Raw genomic sequence first — 23,680 nt, 5'->3', positions numbered from 1 at the left:
AGGCAGCTCTGTGACATCTTTTTTTTTTTTTTTTTGCGGGGCAATGGGGGTTAAGTGACTTGCCCAGGATCGCACAGCTAGTAAGTGTCAAGTGTCTGAGGCCGGATTTGAACTCAGGTACTCCTGAATCCAGGGCCGGTGCTTTATCTACTGCACCACCTAGCTGCCCCTCTGTGACATTTCAAAAGCAGCAACAGCCCTCTTGAAAGGTGGAGTCCTTTCTTAGCAGGGCCCAAGGAATTAGGGATATAAGGTTCCAAGAAAAAGACAGAGGTAGCTCAGAAGTTAATAAACAGGGTCCTCAGAATGCCTCAACTGAGGAGAAGAAAAGGGGATGCATTTTTTTCTTTGTTAGCAAAGCAAATGTTGAGTGGCCCCATGGACAAGTCTATTTCTGGTTCAGCACTGTGAAGCCTATTAAAATCAAAGCCCATCAAAGACATGGAGTCCTTTGCCCCTCACCACCCCCTCCACTCCCCCCTCACTCACTGAATACACTTGAGAGGCTGGTCGGATGTCTTCCTCAGGCAACACAGCCTGGGCCCTGCAGCTCTGGTCCCCATCACCCCCAGAAGGGTAGAGCTTCCCATCACTGGAGGCTTTGTGGATCTCTGCCACCTTGGAGCCAAGAAAGCAGAACTGAGCAGAGGATACCACACACCCATCCAATCCTCTTCTTGCAACTAAGGGGGCAATCTTCCCCCCTCCCCCCCCCCCCCCCCCCCCCCCCCCCCCCCCCCCCGCGCTGATCTGTCAAGATGACAAGTGGTAGAGAGTGGTCTACATGGGCATTCTGCTCAAGCCCTGGTGCTCACAAGGCAGAGGCGATGTCAGCGGGGAAGAGTCAAAGGAGAGGTCACCTTGTGAAGAGGAGTTCCATCTGTCCTTGGGTTAGGGAGCTCAAAGGGAGGCTCAGAGCTAAACCAGACATTCCTCCCCTTCCCCAGGGTCCCGCTCCCTTCACTGAAGTGCCTACCTTTTTCAACACACTGGCCTTGTACAGATTGGCCATCCTGGTACTGCGGAATGCCTCGTACTCCAGCTCCACCGCATGGGCCTGGGGCTCGGTCCTGTGTGTGCGCATGTTGGGTATATCAGGGAGACCGTGGCCCATTCCCAAGGCCCCTGAGAGTATAACTCCCATGGGAGCCCTCCCCTAGCACGGTGACCAGAAGGCCTCCACACTGGCCCTCCTCACCCCAGCCATGCCCTGCGCATGTGAAAAGCAGAGGGTCACAGCCAGGCGGTCATTGCCCTCGTTCCCACAAGGCCTCCAGGCAAGTGCAGACCAAGGCAGGAGACAGACAGAGGACCAAGCAAATGTTCTGAATATGGGCCAAGTGATTCTGGTATCTGGGGTGGGCCATGGGGCCAGTGAGCAGGGGGGATCCCTGGGAAGAGCCCCTGACTTTAGGGGTCCTCTGCTTTCCCTTCTCTGTACCCAGGGCTGCCTCTTTCAAGTAGTCGAGCTTTAGCCAAGGCCTCCCCCTAGTGGAGCAATTGGGAAGTACACTTTACTCAGGGCATTTTCACAACTTGATGGCCTAGCAATCTGACCCAAATGTGAATGGCTTATTGGGGAGAGAACACGGTTAGGTCCCTGGATACCACACACTTAGAATTTACGACTGTCGGGCTTCCCCAGCCCAACCTCCCTACAGGTTGAATAGAAGGTACCATGGAAATATACAGCTGGTTGTTATGAATCCTACCTCTCTGTAGTGCAAACTGTTTGCAGGTTGTTGCTCAGGGCCTCCTCCAACATTTTCAAACAGTGTTCCCGAGCCTGATACCCAAAAACCAGGGGAAAGGGAGAGTCAGACAACTCCAGGCAGGCGGGTAGGGGTGCCCAGGAAGGGCCAGAGATTAGAGGAGCAGGCATATTTCTTTCTTTTTTTTTTTTTTGGTGAGGCAACTGGGGTTGAGTGGCTTGCCCAGAGTCACACAGCTAGCCAAGTGTCAACTGTCTGAGGCCGCATTTGAACTCAGGTCCTCCTGAATCCAGCACCAGTGCTTTATCCACTATGCCACCTAGCTGCCCCTGGGGGAGGCATATTTCTTTACCTTCACAGTAAGCCTGGGGATCTTCCTGCTGGAGGCCTCCTTCAGGGGACAGTCATCATCTGGAGAAGGAATGGATGGGTCTGGAGCAAACAGGCTCTCTGCTCACTGCCCATGACCCAAACCCTGGGGGTCCTGGTCCTTCACAGCCCTTCCCAAGTTCCCTACTTACCCAGCTCTGGGACCACTCATACACCCACCTGGGGGGACGAACTCCTCTTTCTTGGGTTCTTTACCCTATGGAAAGACACAGTGAGCACCATCAATTCCTCCAGTATCCTCAGCCTGCAATGGTCAGCTCCTGACCCAGCGACTGCAGAAGGGATGGGAGGTCAGGAGGGCAAGAGCAGGTCATGCCCTGGGTGACTTAACCCTCTTAATTCTGGAAGGGAGAGAGGGGAAGGGTTGTCCTGATTGGCTGACTGCCTCATATGGCTGGCTCACCATCTCTCAGGAGCCCCAGACACATTTTGCTAGACTTCTCTGGCCTTCTTCTTAGCAGCCACCTTGCTACCACAAGCATATCATCTGCTGTCCCTCTCCCCTGTCCAGTTCAGAATCAAATCAATACTCCCATGGTACTGAGAAGGGTGTGTCAGTCTATTTCTTTATGGCTCCATTCACCATCCCTTGTAATTCTCAAACCAAAACAGTTGTCTTTTAGCCTCTGATCCTCTTAGAATTTAAGCCCTCTGAAGGCAGGAACTGTCTTCTCTCTTTTATAGCTACATTCCCAGTGCTGGGCACAGAGTAAACATGCCCTTTCCTTCATTGCAGGTCAGTGCCCTGTACTATTGACTTAGGTGACAAAAGCCAGATAAATGATGCCTTTCTCCACACCACAGCCTGAGTCTTTACCTTCCGAAGGTTCATCTGATTCCGGTAGAAAATGTTCCATTCTCGCTTCTGGGCTTCATCATTGTCCTCGGCTCCATTGTTCCCCAAGTCCTCATCGTATCTGAATGCCAAGCTTGGGAGTGAGGCTCCCCGGTCCCAAGCTTGCTTGCTCTGCCTTCCTCACCCCGACCACTGTGGTCATCTGGCAGGGTTTCCCCAACAAGTTCCCCTGAAGTCCATGGCCCAGACTACCCAGGGCAATGTGAGACTGCAAGTGCTGCCCAGCATGGTCAGTTATAGATTTCAGGAACTAGAGGCTGGAAGAACCTTGGCCTGGGCCAACAATGCCAAGGAGAATCAATGGCACTCTCTCCAAGTGGGTGAGGGCAGCCCCCTCCTCCCTCCATCATCAGCGGGCTACCGAGCTCTCCTTACCTGTCAAAGCCGCCGTATCCCCGTCGGCCACCCTCATACAGCTCGGAGTCAGAGTCATCCCCACGAGAGCTCCTGATTTGTGTCTTACTCCAGCTGCTGCTGCTCTCCAAGGCATCCAGCTGCTTCCTAACAGTCCCAGGGCTCTTGCAGTGGTCACAGCCTTTGGCGCACGCAGGGGCTGCATCCCCAAAGTACCTGGCAATGGCAGCGTGGCGGCACCTAAAATGGGAATCAAAGGTATGGGGGGGTGGGGCAGAAGACTTGGGCTATAGCATAGCAAGTCAAATGTCATAAGTGAAAGCTATGTGTGGTGTCTAATGGGGAAACCCTCTTAAAGAAGAGTCATTTGTGCATCCAGAAATATGCATCAAGAAGGCAAGCTACCATGAAGGGGAGCAAAGATTAATGAGATGTCATTTTTGCCTCACAAGGGCTTATAATTTTGTGGGGAAGATAAGATATGTACACAAACAGCTCTAATACAAAGCAGGATAAAAGAAATGCCACAAGGGGCACTTGTTTCAATGAAGTACCCAGGGAGGAAGGGCTGGGAGCAAAGAATCAATATGCAGAGACTTGGGGAACTCAAAGTAACCCAGCTTGGGGGCTTGCCAGAAACACGCAGCAAGGGTATGTGACCAGGGATAACCTGTACCATTTGCGTTTTTCAGGAATGTGGGCTCAGAGAGCTTCAGTCGAGCAGCCTGAATTCCTGGCAGCAACCTTTTAGGAAGCCGTCCCACTAGGGCAAGGTCTAGATAGGCCACTCCGTTAAGTCCCACTCCAAGCACCAGAAACAAGTTAACTCCAAAAACAATCGTTTGTGTGTGTGTGTGTGTGTGTGTGTGTGTGTGTGTGTGTTTCTTTACAAACACATAAGTAAACTTTAGGAGCAGGGAAGAGGGAGCCTTCTTCAGTCCCAGCCCCACCCTTGGGCTGTCTCCCTCTCCAAAACCTTTTACCATCTAAGGCCAAAGGACTATTGCTTTGACCTTAAACCCCTTGGCTATCCTGCTCGGAACAGACAGAGGCTTCTTTAACTTCTGGAATAAGGCCCCATTTCTCCAAAGGATCCTCAGATTCTGAACTAGGAAGGGGGAGCCAATCTTTGAGACACACACAGAGGCCTGGGAAAGGAGACTCATACCCTGTCTTTAAAAAGAGTCCTTGTCGAGGAACATTAATGCACTGTTAGTGGAGCTGGGAAGTGGTCCTGACATTCTGGAAAGGAACTGAACTATGCCCCAAATGCATGCCCTTTCACTGAGGGATACCACTCTTAGGCATATACCCCAAGGAGATCAAAGAGAAAAAGGATCCTATATGGACAAAACTATTTATTGCAGCTTTTTGCGTTGGCAAAGAACAGGAAACTAAGGGGGAGCACATGGAGTGGAGAATGTGAATGGAATGGAATTTTATTGTGCCATAAGAAATGAGAAGGCTCCTTTAAGAGAAACCTCGGCATTATGAACTGATGCAGAATGAAGTGAACAGAACCAGGGTAACAATTTCTGTAATAACAACACTATAAAGATAGAAAACTTTAAAAGATTTTGGAACTCTGATCAATGCAGTGATCAATCATGACTTCACAGAACTAATGAAGAAATCTCCTGTCAGAGAGGTGACAGACTCTGGGAAGAGAAAGAAACCTATCTTTTGGGCATGGCCAATGCAGTAATTTATTTTTCTTTCTTTTTATCCAAAGGAGGAAGATGGGAAGGAGAGAAAATCAATTTTTGTTTGTTGAAAAAAATATTTTTAAAAGCTGTTGTTGGGGCAGCTAGATGGCGCAGTGGATAGAGCACCGGCCCTGGAGTCAGGAGTACCTGAGTTCAAATCTGGCCTCAGACACTTAACACTTATTAGCTGTGTGACCCTGGGCAAGTCACTTAACCCCAATTGCCTCACCAAAAAAAAAAAGTTGTTGTTAGGCTTCAGGAATATAATTCTAGGCTATCACACTGCTTCTAGACAACATAGTGACAAAGGCAAAGAAGGGGGAACAGAGGCAGAGCTGCTAGGCTGCTGCTATGTACACGGATGTGTACACTCTAGATCTCTGCCCTGTCACAGGTGAGGGCTTTATGGACAGTGGGGTGACTGTGCTGCCCTCCCTGGATCCCTAGTGGCTGGACAATATTTCTACAAAGAAGGCTCTCTCTACCACTCCCATCACCACTGAACTCTAACTCACTGGGGTTTTGTATTCAGAAAAAGGGCTCCTTTGACAGCTGGGCAGAGCGGGGCCATGGTCAATTCCTCCCTCTGCCCTGGGGACTGTTTGGCCTGCCACTGTGGCATGACAGCCAAATGTCAAAAGGCTCCATCCACTCAGATCAAAAGGCTTCCCCCTTGAGACTGGGGGTGGGTGATGAGGACAGGGAGATAGGAATGGGGGGCAGTGGGCCCCACCAGACACAATGGAAATTTCCTTAGCCTGCTTAGATCCTGGAAAAAACCACAAAAACTGGAGTTTTTGCTCTTGTCTTTCAGAGCTAGGAGAGGTCACTGGTGGTCTAGAAAGGCCACTGAGGATTCTGGGCCCAATCTGATAAAACCAAAGAAAAAGACCTCTCCTGGGCATTAATCTCTCTATTATTGTGCCTCCAGTCAAGCTTCCAAGGAAATCACCCATTTCTCTCCCACCGGAGGGACCTGCTGAATCCAGGCTACCACAGTTCTATTTACCCATTTGAATAACCTTAGGGTTAGAACAAAATGTGGAGGTTATATAGTCCAGCTTTTCACTCATGTCTTTTAATCCTGAGTGATCAGAAGAACTAAAAAGAGGTCTTTCCTAGGTATCTGTGAGGATAAACTGCTTTGGAGAAGAAAACAGATTCAGCCTGGGTGGTCTGAGCAATCTGCTTACCCCCAACCCTCTTACTTTCCTAAGAGTGGCCTGAAAGGGAGGGGGGCAAGTTGAAGAAAGAAGGCAGGAGGAAGAGGGTCTGGCAAGAGATAGAGGAATCCATCCCCAGGTGGAGTCTATTGCCTTGGGCACCTCACTTTTTTCCCCACCCCCAATCTTAGGTGAAATCTCTTGGTTTGTATTTAGCTAGAGAATTCTAGGAACTGCCTTGATCTAATCAGACTAAAACAGTTCAAGTCAACATCCCGAAATGGGCAGGCCCAGCCAGACCCCAAAGGAGCTCACCACAAAACAGGCATGGGAAACAGTGATGGAGAAGTGAGGTGAGGTCTTCCCCCCTCTCCTTTCCTCAGTTCCCTCCCTTCTTCCCCAACCCAGACAGGCTGTGGATCCAAGTAAATGAAATATAAAATCCAAATTATTTTTTCCCAAGCTATAAGACAAGTTCCTAGCAAGTGTGAGATGCCTGTGCTAGGGGAGTAGCCGCCACCAGCTGGCTCTGCCTCCTTCCCTCCCCCTTCCCCTGTAATCTGAAACTTCACATCTCCCGGACAACCAACAACAAAAAAGCCGAGGCTGAGAGCAGCTGGTTGTCAGCAGTCGAGAAGAGCTCCTCTGAGTGGATCTGGGAGAGAGAAGCCAGAGAAGGGCGGGATGAGGTGAAGACGAGCCGGCAGAAGGAGCTGGGGACTCTCCTGGGGTAAGGCTGGGCAGGCATGCGTCTCCGTCCTCAAAGGCATACTGGGTAGAGGCAATTAGAGCAGGGAGTCATGAGTTCAGTGGCACAGACTGCATGCTGGGGGTGCGACAAGGTGCCCTTCAGAGAGGGGAGCGTGAAGGGGGCTGCCAAGTCTGTCGAGGATCAGTGCTCCAGGGACACTCTAGACCATTCATGTAGTCCCAGGCTCTGATCTCTCCCTTCTTTGGTTAACATGTTGAATGCTGGCCTGGGAAAAGGTCAATAGTGTGGAGAACTGCTTGGGGGGGGGGATGATTCCTCTATTGGGGGGGCCCACTTTGCTTTGCTGAGTGGCAGACAGGAGCAGGTCCTGCGATCACCTCAACCTCTGCAAGCCCCACCCCGGGATGCCCCGAGGCAGGCAGACAGCCCCTAAGAGTGTCTACAAGTTGGCTGAAGCTTCTCTAAGTTAGGAGCTCGGTATTCGTAGCGTGGAAAGCAAACCCACTTGGAAAATCTGGAATGGAACACCCTGTCCAATTGCTGGAGCCCCCTTTCTCAAGGCCCAGAGCTCTTCTGTCTACTCCCCCAACTAGTGAGGCTCCCAGCCTGGGCTCAAGGGCTGGCTCCCAGCAGGCAAGCTCCCCAGGAAGCCAACTTTGCTTCTGGCACCTAGCAGCTCTTCCTCTCTTGTTCTGGCAACAAGAGGACCCTCCCCCACCAAACCCCACTCCAGCGCCTTAGGGGTACAATGTGTGGGAAAGAAACCCAACTTCTCTGGCTGACTGCCAGGCCTACTTTCTCATCCTGGGTGCCCCATGCAGGGTACCACTCCCCCCCTTCAGTATGGGAAGATCACGGCAAGCCCTGGTTATCTCTATTGGCACTGGGACTCGAGGGCTTCGCTCTGGAACAGGGAGTGACCAGTGTCTGAAACAAGGCTGGGGGAGAGAAGGAAGGGGCCTCTGGAATAGTCTGGACACGGGCAAACTCAAGCTCTAGGACAGGGGCAGCTTGTGCTGTACAGGCCCTGGGATAGCACTCTCAGGCAACCCAGAGGAACCCCCCAACACACACACACACACCCACCCCTTAACCTTAAACCCAAGCATCTCTCCTCTGGTTCCTTTTCCTCCAAAGCAATAGAGCTGTTTTCCAGTGGGAAAGAATAACAACAATTAGGAAAAAGTGGAGACCAAGGAAGAGGCCAAGTGTTCTTGGCACTGCTGAGGGAGTGGGCTTTAGCCAAGGTTTCTTCCACCAGCAGTTGAGCAGAAAATTCCTGCAGCCACGGGAACCATGTGGCCAATCCAGGGAAAGAGACGCTCAAGCAAGGTTTCAGGAAGCCTGACAGGAAGGGACACGGAGTGCAGATGACAAAAGAGCTGTATCTCTCTCTCTCCACCCTAAGTGCCTCTCTACCAAGATACAGCTACAGGGAAACTATTTACTGAACATCTTCCTTGAGGGGTTCTGACTTTTTTGCCAAGACTGTCTGCTCTGGGGGAACCAGTGGGACACACAGCCCAGGTCTGAGACCTTACTCCTTAGCTGTGGGAAGGGAGCTGCTCCTGGTTCTCCAGGGGCAGCAATGGAAGGAAATTTTGTCTCTCCCCAATCCTCAGACCAAATGAGTAGGAAATGATGAGAATTCCATTATCAACTTCCTATTCCCAAGGCATAGTCAGGCAGCATGTAACGGGGACTGACTATTCCAGCACATGCCAGGAATCTACAATAACAATATCAACAGCAATGATGGTGAAGGTAGCAATGATAATAATAATAATAACAACAATAACAACAACAATAATGGCCAGCCTGATGATGACACCTCAGAGAGCGGAGAGCTCTTCAAGCACTCAATCTCCCTCCCTCCCATATACACATGGAATCTTTTGGAGGAGGGTTTGGCCTTGAGTTTTCCAGTTTGCAGAGTAGGAAACTGAGAAAGAGGGAAACCGCTGGACAGAGCAAGCAGGCTGCCCAGTCCCACCGGCTGTCCCCAAGCTTTCTCCCAAGGCACCCTGTGCCAGGGAGAGATGCTGCCCAAGGCGGGCATCTCTCTGCCTCCTTGCTTTTCTGTCCCTTGCTTTCCTTTTCTGCGGGGGTAACACCGGTCCTCTTCTCCCACATGAAAGGACTGGGAAACGGAACAGGAATGACTTAGGAAGCTCAGCAGAATGGGGATGCCTGAGAGACAGGAAAGGCCAGGGGCAGGATGGGCTATTCTCACCACTTCCTCAAGGTGGCACTCAGGAGTCTGGACCACCAGCTTTTCAGAAGCTTACATTTCACCTGACTTGGCCCTTTTGCTCCTTCATTTTCTCCAGCTCAAGTGTATTTGTGATCAGTACAGAGGGTTTGAGGATGCTGACACAAAAGGACTTTAGAAAAATGCAGGGTCCTTGGCGTCCTGTATCTACTTTTTTTCCAAAGCTGCAGGACACAAATGGACAAAAGACACATACCAAGAGAGACTGAGAGAGAGAGAGGCCTGAAACAATTAATGCTGGCGGTTGTGCGAGCAGCTGGGAATACTTAGGGGCTCACTGAGAAGCCCTGGTCTGAGCACATGCCACAGAGGACAGTCACCTGACGGCTGCTCACTACACTGGGTGACCAGAGGCCAAGAGTGTTACTAACTATTCTTTAAATAGCCTGCTAGAAAATATGGGACACAAGGATGGGGAGGGAGAAAGGGAGGGACAGACAGACAGACAGACAGACACACACACACACACACACACACACACGTACGTTCTCTGCTATCTACTTGAAGGCCCTCTTCCTTTCAGGAGGGTGAGAACAAAGTGAGAGTCACTGGTTGGACTCCTTCAGCTTTCCTGGAAATAAGGGCTGCTACAATTTCCCACTGGTTTCCAGCATTTCCATGGCAGCTTACTCCACTTAGCCATGAGCTAGTCAGTCCCTCGAGCAGACATCTGCACTAATCAATGGCTGTTTGAAGCTTCCTACCTTGTGCCTTTAGAGAGAAAGGGGAACTGATTCTATGTCAAGGCAGGAGGCAGGGAGGGAAGGTTTCATACTCAGAAGGATCTGGGAGGCCAATCCTCATCTCTGCTTTAAGGAAAGTTAAGTGGCTGTCTTATGGTACAGTGAGGTAAAGGGTCTGAGTGCCCCATGCCCTCAAGCTCCCTTTGGAGTAGGCTGGTGTCCATACAGAACTCCTCCTATTGCCCAAAGTGAAGGCAACTGGACAGGTCTCTTGGCACATCAATACATATTTTTAAAGGCATTTTGGACAAATTCAAAGGTTAGGCTAATGATCACCTCTCCAGAAAATGGCAATCAAGAGAGAAGAAGCATGAGCAAGGTTAGAGGGATCCACCAGAGGGGATGGAGAAGGGGAAGGGGAAAGGTGGGCAAGTCAGCATTTGCTCCCTAGTCAGGTTACAGCCAGCATAGCCTGTAAGCTCTAATTCACAGCCAAGGATCCTAGAATGAAGGTTCTTGGGGACAAACACCACCACAAAGTAGACTTAATCAGCTATGAGGAAGTATGGCTGAAAGAGTGGCATCAGACAATAAGCACCTCAAAGTCACAATCCTACCGAGAGACACTCCAACCCTGTGCCAAGCAGAAACAAGAGACAGGCCAAAGAAATAACTAGGTGTTGGCTCCTGTGGCCAACTGCTCCTTGCCTATTCTTCCTGGATCAGAGCATGTTTTTTGGTGTAATGGGTCTGGGCAGGGTACTGGATTGAGACGGAGCTCTCTTCCCAGGCTTTCTTCCAATAGGGGAGCACTGATCTCCAACCTGCCCCCACCCCTTTTCTTCCCAAAGGAAACATATCTTCCCACAGACGTTACTTCAGCTTTCTGGCTGGGCTCTGGAGATTGCCCCATGCTCCTAGAGGTCACTATGAACAAGAACAAGCCTTAGCTGGTAGGAGCTGAGAAAGGCCAAGCAGCTATTTATCTAAGGGTCTTTTCCTCCAAGTCAGACCAGAAGGGAGGACAAGCGCTGGTCAAACCAGCCCGTGATTGATGCTTGAAGGACTGGAATTCAAGCCTCGATCCCAAGATAGGAGACCTCTTTGTGGCAGCTAGAAAGACATGATGTCACCCATCCCCTTCTCCTTGTGAGAGCACAGGGTGTGAGGAAAGGTGACAGAGGGGTTCTCAGCAATGGGAACAGAAGAGGTGAGAGCTGCTGGAAAGCTGGGCAGAGCCATTTTGGCTCACACACTCCAAGAGTAATGGGCTTGCCTTCATTTTGTGGTTTTCTTTTTTCTTTTCTTTTTTGCAGGGCAATGAGGGTTAAGTGACTTGCCCAAGGTCACACAGCTAGTCAAGTGTCAGAGGCCAGATTTGAACTCAGGTTCTCCTGAATCTGGAGCAGGTGCTTTATCCACTGCACCACCTAGCTGTCCCCATGCCTTTGTTTTTTCCCAAAGGCTTGATCACCCTTCACCAGAGGGTCAACACTAAAAGAATGCTCAGAGAGCATGTTCTTAGGAGATCTGGATCCCAGGAATGATGGGATTCAATGATCCACATAGAGAATTCCCAATGTTGAAAACTATTTCTACATGTAACTAAAAAATAATAAAATATTTATACATGAGAATTCCCTCGTTCACTTCCAATGGTTTCCTGCCAGGGAAAGAAGTCCACTCCTGCTTCCCTAATGGGCCTGAGGGAGGCACCCAGTGTGGCTAATGCTAGGATGCTAAAGTGTATCTCTGCCAGGCAGAGGCAGAGCCCAGCATGGCATCTAGAGACAAAGGGCCGTGACAGCAGAGCCCACATCCTTGGGACAACTAGCAGGCTGCTTTAGCACTGCACTGATGCTTCTCCTCACCAACTGATCCCGTCACTCTGGGCTCCCATCAGTACAGCAGGAATGGACAAGGGAATTCTGTACAAGGGTCACTGAATTTCATCACTCATGGGCCAAGTGTAGGGAGAGAAAGGGGCTAGATCTCCCAGCAAGGGAGGGGCTGAGCTGAGCAGCTAAGTGCCCCATCAACTCCCCATGTGACCCAGGAGAGAAAGGATGGCTGAGGCCTGACAAACTCGTTCTGCGAGTAAGATATGGGGCAGTGCGATGGGGAGGGTAGATAGAAGACAGGATCTCTGGTGCTCCCGAGTGGAACAGAGGCACCGAGCTAACTCACTTCCAGTCTCTCTGTCGTCCTCACTACAGCCAAGAGGGAAGTGTGATGCAGTATGGCAACCCAGAACTTCCTGCAGGAGATGCACTCCATGGGCCAGAAGCTCCTTCTTAAGTTACAGAAGCTGCCTCAGGCCGAGCCTATCGAGATTGTAGCCTTCTCTGTCATTCTCTTCTTCATTGGTAAGTTGGGGGACTTCAGATTTCTTCTGCACCCAGAGCTCCTCCCAGCATGGGAAAGCTGATAGCCAGCAAATGGGTAGAGCTGATGGACTAGCCCCAGGTGGCACAATCTCTATTCTCTACCAAGGGGAGATCTGGAGGTGGAAGTCACCAAGAGATTTCTTTCAGGGCTGGGTCTTCTAGAATGAAGTTAGCACAGGAGAAACTTGAACTTGGTAATCAAGAAGTAGGAGAGGTGAAGGTGGGTCAGTCTGACAGCAGTAGATGAGTGGTAGTTTGGGGCAAGAGGCAGGAGTAGGGAGATCGCTCTAAGGAAAGAGGTCAGGGGTATATGGGATGTAGCGGGGATGGTTAACGGAGGAAAGAGCTGGAACTAGCTGTATTTGATTCTCCAAGCTACAACTAGGAAATTAGGAAGGGGAGGGAGCCTACTGCGTGCCAGGCAACTGGGCTAAGTGCTTTACAAATATTATCACATTTGATCCTCACAGCAAGTCTTTGAGGTGGGTGCTGTTACCATCTCTGTTTTGTAGTTGAGAAAATGGAGGCAAACGGAGGTTGAGTGACTTGCCCAGGGTCACACAGCTACTAAGAATCTGAGGACCAAAACACACACACACACACACACACACACACACACACACACGAATCTGAGGATAGATTTGAATTCAGGTCTTCCTGACTCCAGACCCAATGCTCTATCCACCCCTGGACCACCCTGATGACATCTCACCACAACTCTTGGGGAGAGGCAGCACCCACCCTAGCAGCTTCTCTAGGAGCAGGGAACTCTTAAATAGAGATCTATCTGCCCTATCGAACTCGAACTGTGCCCACAGCTCTGGTGTGGAACTGAGTGAATGTGTCAAAGAAATGTTCCTTAGGAGCCAGAGAACCCTGGCCTGGCCTGGTTCAAAGGACCTGGAACCAGACAGAGTCAAACTCCCTGCCTTGCCCTTGACCTTGCCTGAGAGTAACTCCCCAGAGCTTGGACTTTCCTTCCAGATGACTTGGGATGATCTGGGACTTGGCCAATCTCTCCTGGTTTCTCTTTTCAGAAAAATCAATTAACGTCGATTTCCTCTTCTTTTCTCCCCTCCCCATTCCTCTGCCCTAGCTACTGTGCTGCTGCTATTGGCAATAGCCTGCAGCTGTTGCTGTACTGAATGCTGCTGCCCTGACCAGAGAAGCAGGAAGAGTCAGGTCCAGCCCATGACACCATCATGAGAGACAGGCTGGGGACAGAGGGAAAGCCAGAGCAGGAGGCGGCCAAACCCTGCCAAGGCTTCTTGCCATGGCCCTGCAGTGCACAGCATTCAAGACAAGGTGCAGATGGAAAGAACTGTTTTGCTGGGAGAACCTAGAACAGGCCGGACTGTGGCCACATGTAACTGGCCCTAGCTCCAGCTCCGAGAAAGGGCCTAGACACTGGGACACTGGGCCTGACAAGAAAAGGCTCAGACGAGCCTCTTGCTGAACGAGCGATGCCAAAGAGAAGCCAGCTGCGCCAGAGACAATGGGCAGACTGTCTTCATTCCTTTCTTGGTCTGTGCCTTACCACAACAAAAGGGAAGTGGGCCTGCTCCTAGGCCTTTGAAGGACAATCTCATTCTTAGCCAGCTGCCACGAGAAGACTGAACTAACCCACGCCAAAGAAGCAGCAGCCAGACTATACAATGATTAGTACATGCCCAAACCCATGTGAAAGAGAAAATGTATTGAACCTTTACTCTAGAATGTGCCTTTTTTTCTTTCTAAGTAAAAGTGCTACTAAGGCTCCAGTTACCCTGGAGTCTGGGGCTGGTTTATTAGTATGGGAGAAGGAGGCTAATGGGCCTCAAGGGAGCAAGTGGTCCTGGCCTTCTCTATCTCTGTCCTATACAAGTGCCCGTGAGGTTTGCCCAAGTAGAAGTGACTTATAGCAATAAGAAGAGCTGATGAAGAACAAGGCAGAGGGTTGGAATGCATAAAGGTGGAAAAATCTGTTCAACAGTAAAAGGGCAGCAAACCTCAGGTCAAACACAACAGAAGGTGTTGTCACCAAATTATAAAGGGATACATCCTTTTGGTTAATAGACGGTCAACAGAAAAGTGGAAAACGATGGTCCCAATCGTTCCAACGAGTGGTTTTGTCCAAATGCTTTCAGGGGGATGTGCTCTGTGGGGGGCTGGTTTGGCCATCTACTGTACCAATGGGACAAAATTAAAGCAACAATCACTGGAGAAGGAGTGCAGGTGAAGGGTGGCTCAGAGGCATTCCCCTGAGTCAGGGTTTCTCTGGAACTCCTGCTCATCTCCTATTTTCCTTCAACCACAACACAGGAAAGGACAACAGACACTTCTTTAGCACAGCTTCAATGTGCTCTTGCTATTGCTACACTGGCCCTGAGCTCCTAGAAGCCAGTTGCAGAACAGGCCCAAGATTTAGCACGCTGCTCCTCCCCCACTCTGCCCCCAGCTAATCTCCCATTCCTGTTCCAAGGGACCTTTTCAGGCAGAAAGAGATATAAACCCAGGAATGGAGGCGGAAGGAGGAAATGGCAGCACTGCCAAGAGCGACATCCTCACTGCAATCATTCTCCTAAGTTAAAAATTATCAGAGCCATCAAATGGAAAACATTTCTAGTTCTGTTCCCTTTCTGTGTGTCCTAGTCACTCTCCTGGCTACCTGAGAACTTAGACTTGACCCCACAGAGCTCTGCTGCCTGCCCCCATTGCCTCTGTTTAGTCCAGGAACCTGGCCAGGAAGGGCAGGCATTGTTTGCTGGTTTCACTTCCTGATTTTCATGCACTGGTTGGACAGGTTGGGGATAAAAACAAAGGGAGGAACGATTTCCATCTTACACAAATATTTGCCTTGCCCCGTCTCCCCTGAAAGCCCAATAAAAAATTTTAAAAGCAGTGCAAGAATCCAATGGGGTTTGGCAATAAATGCTACAAACAACTGTGGGCTTGGAGGAAGGAGGGGCACAGTTGTACTTTCTGAATCTGACTATTAAATTCACCACACCTGAATATACATACAGGCTCAGCCTCCTAATCCCAAGGCCCACACTTCATTCCAAGGATGGGATTCCAACTTGAAGCACAGGCCCAGGATCTGGTTTCATTATCTCCATCAAAGTCAACCAGTTCCCACCCCAAACACACACACACACACACACACACACACACACACACACTCCCAAATCTTTCTCAAAACAACCTCCACGTGAATGGGAGGGGCTCCACAGGGTAAAGTTTCCTTTCTTCTCAGAAAGCAGCACAAACAGGTGCATAAGGAGCGAGTCCCATCTTCTACAAAAACAGTAGAGAGAAGCAATAGAAGTGGGGGGTGGTGAGGTCTGAATGAATCTCATCTGGATCTTCTCTAATTGCTGCTGCCCTAAATGCCATGTGAGTCCTTCCCAGAATCGGTCAGGGTAGCCAAATGAAGCTCTACTGCTTAAACTAGTCTAACTCGTAGGGCTGTTGCCCAGCTCTTCCAAAATACTGGAAGCGAGAGTCTTGCCCACACAGGGCCTTGGTTATATGCAGCCCACTCTATCCTAAGGGCAAAGGAAGACTGCTCACTGTGGCAGTGCCCTAGCTGACTGTCACATCTCACAAGGCTTTGAAAGAACTCCAGGTTCATTTAAACTGCACCCAGCTTAGTGAACTTGGTGTGAGCCCCCATGGGAGCAGCCTGTGAAGCCACTGAAACCAGTGGCTTCCGTCTGAATTCTGGGAATGCAGGTAAAATGGATATCTATTTTTAAAGGAAAGATAACATGGAGAACAAGGACAGGGCAGTAACCCAAGGACCTCCTCTCTACTAAAAGCAAATAGCAATGGGCTGCACACCTATCGAGGGCTAGCCCTAGTCAAGGGATGGATGATGTTTAGTGAAGAACACAAGGAGGTTCTTGAGGGCTACACTCTTAAGCCAAGTGGACGCCATTAGTTCGCACTAGGGAACACTGATCTAGTCCTCTCCGTTTTCTCTATCACATCATTAGAGAGATATGGGGATTTGTACTAAGAGAAAGCAGAGGCAGCCGGGAAAACATCGTCGCACCCAGAAAAATGAGGCCTAAGGTTTCTGTTGTGATAAGAATCCTTTCCTCCCTGAGAAACTAGTACCAGGAGGAGCTGGCCTAGGTTATAGTTAATCATTCACCCCAGCACTTAAAAGGCCATTTTCAAAGGCTTGAGCAGAACTGGTCCCAGGCTTCTCCTGTGCTCTAGAGCAGGTCATCTAGATCACCAGGACAGCCAGCATCAGGTAAGGCCCTGGGCTCTCCCATGGGCATGTTAGCTGGGGGAAATCCTACTGTACAGGCTCCTCCCTTCACCTCTAATGTCAGTCATAGAGGAGCGATTTGTTTAAAATGAACATCAAGGACAATCTTGGAAGGGGAATGAAAGATGTCATAAAAAGGCAGCATGCAACCTGAGGGGTGACTGTTCAAAGGGAAATTGTTGTTGCCAGGCAGCCAGGCCCAGTTCTGCCTCATCGCCTTGGTGACGATGGTGAGGGAGTAGTTAGAGAAGGAGCCGGTTCTTCTGTCTAGCGATGACTAGTGATAGCTGCTCTTTCCACCTGCCATCTCCTTGTGTCTTGGGACAGCTCCAGCTAGCTGACTGTGCACTGGCTTGAGGTCTAGACTGACCACTCTGATTTGCAGGGGGGGGGTGGGGGGGTGTCAGAGCACACGCCACAGTGACAACAGCATTAGGTAACGATGACTCCATTTTCTCTGACAAAATCAGCCAGTTCTCCAGGGCCCAAGCCTGCAGCTATTAGCTGCCTTCCCAAAGGCCTCCATAGCGGGTGTGCCTGCTCCTCTAGCCATCCTCTGGGAATCTCCTTTTAGACCTCAGTCCTGGGAAGATGGTTCAGAAAATAGCATCCCAGTCTTTGCCCCCAGGCATATCCCCTAAAAATCCTCCACATGACTTGGCAACGAGGACAGGAATTATAAGGGGTGAGGGCACGGAGTGGGCATGTGGGCTTCAGTTGGGAAGGACTCAAGAAAGGGCTTAGGGTTATGATGTCAAAGAAATTCAAGTACTGTGGAGGTACAGTCAGGATAACACAAGATCTAGCAGCTTCTACATTAAAGGATCAGAGGGCATGGAATACGATATTCTGGAGGGCAAAGGAACTGGGATTACAACCAAGAATCACCTACCCAGCAAAACTGAGTATAATCTTTCGGGGGGAAAAAATGGGACTTCAGGGTTATGGTGTCTACTTGCATTTCTGTTCAATACAAGGAAGTGCAGATAGATGGAAGGTGGAGGGAGACAGTCCCTTGCTTTCAACATTAATGTTCCCTCAGGGTCTGCTGATGGGCTTATTTCCTCTCATGTCCAATGAATGACCCAAATAGGCCAATGCTACACCTAAAGGATTAAGAAAGGAAGCACAGGAGGAGAGGTACATGTTCTTGCCACACGTTATCCTTTACCCAGCCGCCTGTGCTTTCTCTTTCAGGTAATGGATGATTCTGCCACAGCTGTCGAAAACGTATTTAACCAAAGCCTGCAAAAATTGTCCAACCCAAAGACCCTAAGTGATCCCTGGTCCTTTGGGCCCCTGATGGTGATGTGCTTGTTCTACACCACACTTATTTTTCTCTTCTTCTTTGCTGTTTTTTTCAACTGCTTCTGCTGCCGCCCAGGTGGGACTCCCAATACTAATTCTCAAAAAAACCAAGAGATTTAACAAAGATGAGGAGATGGGAGAGGAAATTGGTCTGCTAATCCCTGGCAGGAAGCCATCACCTCTGCCCAAAGCCAAGTCCTCCGGTAAATGACCTCCACAGAAGGTCCTGGGAGATTCTAGAATAACAAGTTGCAGAGATCATTTTGGGAGAGCTGGACAAGTTGGGGAGAGTGGGCATCCTGAGACAAATTTCCAGCGTCCCATGGGGTCAATCCTATAGGCTTATGTCCTCCTGCTCCAGGATAAGTTCTTCAGTGCCTTCACCAAAGATGTGGGGAGAGGATCAGGGAAGAGGACAAGAACCCTGGGAAAAATCACATCTGGCAAACTCCTCCAGCCTGGCCTGCCAAACTAGCCATGTCTCTCCTGTTTCAGACTAGCTCTCCTGGTGAATCTGAAGGGCTGAGCCCAGAAGCTGAAGGTCAGGACAACTCATGGTGACAGGGATGGTTGGGGGCAAAAAATAAACAAATGAAATTAATCCCTTTAAATTCTTAAAGTCCTGCAAGTTTGGTTTTCTGTACAGCCACAAATGCCTGAGGAAGCTTTACTCACAAAGTCAATACAGGGATAGGACTTACAGGGTCCTCATTCCCTGTAAACCAACTCAATTAAGGGCTGAGACTCCAGTCCCCTCCCCTTCAAAGTGTTAGTGTTTCCCAAATGGAAATTAGTGCTCATTACAATGATATCAAATAAAAAGCCCATCATGAATAATCAATGTTTCCATCCTATGCCTGCGGTGTAGAATCAGAGAACAGAAGAAAACCATTAGTTGTCTCCATTCCAGTTCCTGTCCTGAGTGCCTCCTCTTACCACAGGTCCTTAAGGCTGCCACTTAGGGATTCCCATTTCCTCTATGCAACTCTAACCTACCACGTAGGCTACTAGAGCAGAAAGATCTTCATTATGACTGATTCTTGATTCTAGGTGGCCAGAGTCCAATGATTCTTTTTTTTTTTTCAGAGAACAGTTATTTTGAATTTGTATAATATTTTAAAAAGCAATACTCAGGGGGCAGCTAGGTGGCGCAGTGGATGGAGCACCGGTCCTGGAGTCAGGAGTACCTGAGTTCAAATCCGGCTTCAGACACTTAACACTTACTAGCTGTGTGACCCTGGGCAAGTCACTTAACCCCAATTGCCTCACTAAAAAAAAACACAAAAACAATACTCGACTAGCACCACATTACAACGGTCTCCTGAATAAACAGGTGGGAAATAATGTAAATCTAGAATCTATATACCCAGTCAATAATAGTGTGATATCAACATCTGTCAAAAAATAATAGTGATAGAAAAACAGTAAGAAAATATCCCTATAAAAGGAAAACAGTTACTTGCTTCTTAGTTAAAAGGAGATAAAAGAAAATGACGCCCCACTAAAACAGTAAAAGAGAAATTTATTGTCATCCATTTATACTCATTCTGCGTATTATCGTGATGTGCTTAATGTATCCCTGCTCTCCCAAATTGCTTCCCACACCATTCATTTTCTCATATGACTACCATACTTCTGTCCCAAAAGGTCCATTTTAAAGGATTTTTTTTTAGGAAGCAGCCAAGGCAACTTCAGCTTAAAACTGTGTTAGGAAATACAAGTGTTTGTAGAACGTTTTTTCCTTCACACTGTACACTGTTTAGCCTAGGAAGGCTTCCCTTAACTCTAGAAAACTACTCAGGACACAGGGGGCTGAGAGAGTTCCTTCTCTGACTCTTGGAGTCCTGGGCAGACTGAGTGCTTTTCAGACCAAGACCTGATTCCCAGGGACAAGCTGGGCAGGAAATTCAGAGAGATGAAATTAGGGAGGAGGATGTGTACGGGTGGGAGAGGGGAGCAGGGAGAGAGGAGTCCACAGACAGACATGCCCACTGAGGCAAGAAGGGGAAGAATATGCCAAAGTCAGTATAGGCCCAGCGTGTCCCCAACTCCATAAAGGAAGTGCAGCTGCAGGCTCTGTGGGTAGCCCCTTCTGTAGGGCCTCTGTGTAGTGGCAAGGAGCTGACATCACGTGGAACCCCTATGGAGAACTTGGCTCCGCCCCCCTGGCCAGAGACTTATCCAGAGTTATTTCCAGGAAGCAGCGACCAAAGCTCAAAGAGGGTTTGACAATTAGCAAGAACACTTGGCTCTTTCATCTCTCTGCAGAAATGAAAGCCTTTCCCAGAGAGCCTCAAAAGACCCAGTTTAGCAGCTCCCCACAATCCCTGGCACTAAGGTCCCTGGGGGGATAACGCCAGCTGTGGGTAAGGGTAGTAGTTACTGAACTCCAGCCCACTAGTCCTGATTGTTGGGTGTGGCTCATCAGCTGGCCAGGTCCAATTATGGAGAAGGAAATTACTTCAGTCTAGGAACCACCTTCTCATTACAGAAGATCAGAGAGTAATAAGGGCAAAAATGGAGGAGAGAGAGAAGACTAGAGTCCTTGGGGGACTTAGAATGACCAGTTACAAATATTCCCCCCTTTTTATCCCTACTGCCACAAGCCTGGCTAGTACAGGCTCTCATGATCTCTCCAAGACCACTGCAGCAGCCCCTTAACTGGCCTGCTTGTTTCCACCATCTCCTTTCCCCAATCCTTCTGCACACTGCTGCCAGCAGAATTGTCCAAAACACACATTTCACACAAAAACCGCTCTAGCTTCCATAACAGAGTAACAGAGAAGAGGTGCAGCCCTGCCTTCTGCCAGCCCCTTAATGCCCTCTCTCGAGCAGTAATCCATGCCCTCTACAGAGCCAGTTTGAACTTCAGCCCCCAGACTCCTCCCTCTCTTGGGCCCTGCCCCTTCCCATCCCCACACAGGTAAGTGGCTGTGAGTCACATCAGTCACATACATTTCCCCTCCTTTCTGTTCCCGTTGCCACCACCCTTGGTTGGCTCCCACTGCGGTCACCCTGTACCCTGGCTTCCTTCATCTGTGGCTCTTCTGCCCAATCCTCCCAACACTGCTGCCTGATTAAGCTTCCCAAGAAGCAGTTTTTATCACATTACTCTCCTGCTATTTTTGCCTGCTGTATTCAAGGCCCTCCACAATTTGGCCCCAACCTTCATTATCTTCCACTACTCCCTTTACTTACCCTACTCCCATTCTCAGAATATAATCCACACTTTCTAGCTTCCACACTTGAACTCTTTCCCAATTCCCGTCTATTTAAATCCTATCCATCCTTCCTGCACTACTTCAGATAAAACATTTTCCATGAAGCCCTTCTTCATTCCCATCAGACAGAAGAGATCCCTCCCCCAGATAAATTCGGCATGTCTCTTCTTCCAACCTAAATTGTAAGGTCTGTGAGGGTAGAAGAGAATTTGTTTGTTTGTTTTTTCATCTCCATATCACCCTCAGCACTTAGTACAGTGGCTTTTTTAGGGGGGAAATGGTGCTCAATAAAGGATGATATGAATTAATTTGAATTGAAAAAGTTAATTTGCATCTCTAATATAACAACCAATTTCCCCAAATGAAATCACCAGCAGCCTGAAAGATGAGCTGGGTCAGGTGCTAAGGATTACTTGGGTCTTAGTTAAAGTAGCTATTGCAGGGGCAGCTAGGTGGCGCAGTGGATAGAGCACTGGCCCTGGAGTCAGGAGTACCTGAGTTCAAATCTGGCCTCAGACACTTAACACTTACTAGCTGTGTGACCCTGGGCAAGTCACTTAACCCCAATTGCCTCACTAAAAAAACAAACAAACAAACAATAATGTAGCTATTGCCTTTGAATAAAGACAGGGCCATACAATAAACACGATGGTTCTGCTTAGAGGACTGAGTCAGGAAGAGAGAGGCCAATGAATTAAGATATGGATGGCTTCCCTAATGCAGGATGGGCCAATTCCCATGATGTTGAGTTTTATGGGGCTCAAGCCACCCAGCCGTCCTCTCTTTTCCACTGAAAAAGATACTCAAAGGCAGACTGGGAAAAATTATATTTGGCCTTCCTTCAGAAGTCCCACCTTGATGGAACAGAATTGCTTTTTCTGATCTCTTAACATTATTCCAGGGGAGGGAAATACTCAAGCTGACATTTCATTCAATTCCAAACAAAAAATGATACTTACCCCAGCTTCTCACAGAAGTCCACCAGGGCCTCGAAGGCTGCCATGCTGGCTTTATCAGAGTCCTTGTTCCCTCTCTTTTCCTAAAGGTAATCAAAGGCATTGAAACAAAAACTCTTCCTAGCCCATTGCAAGTTCTGTCATCTTTCCACCTGCCCAATGCAGGTGCACGAGGCAGGGGTGGACCCTGAGTCTTTCAAACTCCATGTCTGGTGTTTTGTCCACATAGCAGCTTGACATAGAACTGTACAAAATTCTTCATAAAGCTGACCACTTGTAATGGTTTGTTTTAGTCTACTTTAATACTTTCAAATTATTCATGAAACAAAATTTGATTATTAACCACTTCAATGACATTAGGGGACTCCATAATCATCCTCTAACTTTTGTACTCTATTCTCCTCACAAAAGGGAAGAGAACGGACTCTACAAATTATAAACTGAGATTCTTGGCAAAGCTCTAGAATGTCTCATGAAAGGGACAGTCTGTGCAGACTTAGAAAAGAAAACCACAATCACGAAGAGGCACGCTGACTACATCAAAAACAATCAAGCCAGAATGACTTCAAGTCCTTTTCTGAAAGGGTCATCAGACTGGTAGAATCAGGAGAATGCTGTAAATATAGATTTCAGAAAGATAGTTGACAACATGCTTCCTAAGCTAACCTGTGAACAAGCTAGAGAGATCTTGGCCAGATGATAGCGGTTAAATAAACTTGGAACTTGCTGAATTATCAAACCCCAAAAATAGTCATTAATGAGCTAACGTCAAATCGTGAAGGGAGGTGTCTTCTAGTGAAGTGTCTCAGAAACCTGTCCTTGGCACCATTATTCGCCATTTATCAATAACTTAGATGAAGGAAGAGATCTTATACTGATAAAATTTGAAGATGACAGAAAATGAGAAGGAATAAAAACATGCTGGATGCAGTCATGATCCAAAAATATCTAAACAGAAGGGAATAAGGAGACTCATTGAATAAGATGAAATTTAATAGTGAAAAACAGAGTAAGCAAATGAGACCTTAGACTCTAATAAGAGAGGCCAAAAATCCAGAACGGAGGTGGTGACAGCCCCACCTGGCCCTTTCTGGAATAGTGTGTTTAGTTTTTTGTTTCATATTTGGTAAAGCAGAATGCCCGGGGGGGGGAAACTAGGAAAGGTCTGCAGACTATGTCATCAAAAGAAAATGGAAATTATTAGATCAAAAGATAAAATTCATGGTATGGTAGAAAGAGGATAGAACAGGATTTGTTGTTGTCATTTTCAGTTGTGTCCGTCTCTCTACAACCCCATTTGGGGTTTTCTTGGCAGAGATACTGGAGTGGTTTGCCATGTCCTTCTCCAGCTCATTTTACAGATGAAACTGGGACAAGCAGAGTGAAGTGACTTGCCCAGGGTCACATAGCTAGTAAGTATCTGAGGCCAGATTTGAAAAGATGAGCATTCCTGACTCAGATGTCTTTGAACATATGCTATCTAAAAGACTGCCACACAGAAGAGGGATCAGATGTGTTCTCTGGAGAAAGCAGAAGCAAGCATGAGGGGTGGAAGTTACAGAGGGACAAATCCAGGCTTAACCTAAGAAATGTGGATGGCTCAGGAGGTAGAGGCAATGCTGGCTGCCCAGTTGTTGGGGGAAGGACTAGATGGCTTCTGAGATTCCCTTCAGTTAAGTGACCTCGCCATGGAAGATTA

The 23,680-nt window shown here is 48.6% G+C and overlaps 2 protein-coding genes across 5 annotated transcripts in view; one reads left to right on the top strand and one right to left on the bottom strand.

Moving 5' to 3' along the window:
• Window positions 1-23,680, bottom strand: part of RECQL5 (RecQ like helicase 5) — a 37,431-nt gene that overhangs the window by 2,929 nt on the left and 10,822 nt on the right. For all 4 annotated transcript variants that reach the window (XM_044004958.1, XM_044004959.1, XM_044004962.1 and 1 more), the window contains 8 exons: window positions 21,985-22,064; window positions 3,334-3,552; window positions 2,920-3,019; window positions 2,262-2,298; window positions 2,065-2,123; window positions 1,713-1,786; window positions 977-1,070; window positions 490-618 (listed from right to left, as the gene is read on the bottom strand). In XM_044004958.1, coding sequence (XP_043860893.1) covers window positions 490-618; window positions 977-1,070; window positions 1,713-1,786; window positions 2,065-2,123; window positions 2,262-2,298; window positions 2,920-3,019; window positions 3,334-3,552; window positions 21,985-22,064 — 792 coding nt within the window. The remainder of the gene's footprint in view (window positions 1-489; window positions 619-976; window positions 1,071-1,712; window positions 1,787-2,064; window positions 2,124-2,261; window positions 2,299-2,919; window positions 3,020-3,333; window positions 3,553-21,984; window positions 22,065-23,680) is intronic.
• Window positions 6,758-15,034, top strand: SMIM5 (small integral membrane protein 5). The gene is made up of 3 exons (XM_044004963.1): window positions 6,758-6,911; window positions 12,065-12,214; window positions 13,332-15,034. Exons 2-3 carry the CDS (start codon window positions 12,088-12,090, stop codon window positions 13,439-13,441), a joined length of 237 nt encoding a protein of 78 aa, XP_043860898.1. The 5' UTR covers window positions 6,758-6,911; window positions 12,065-12,087; the 3' UTR covers window positions 13,442-15,034.

This window comes from Dromiciops gliroides, chromosome 4 (genome assembly GCF_019393635.1).
Source record: "Dromiciops gliroides isolate mDroGli1 chromosome 4, mDroGli1.pri, whole genome shotgun sequence".
NCBI classification, from domain to species: Eukaryota; Metazoa; Chordata; class Mammalia; order Microbiotheria; family Microbiotheriidae; genus Dromiciops; species Dromiciops gliroides.
The sequence above is the reverse complement of the archived record's forward strand: the minus strand, read 5'-3'. Positions and strand labels throughout refer to the sequence as shown.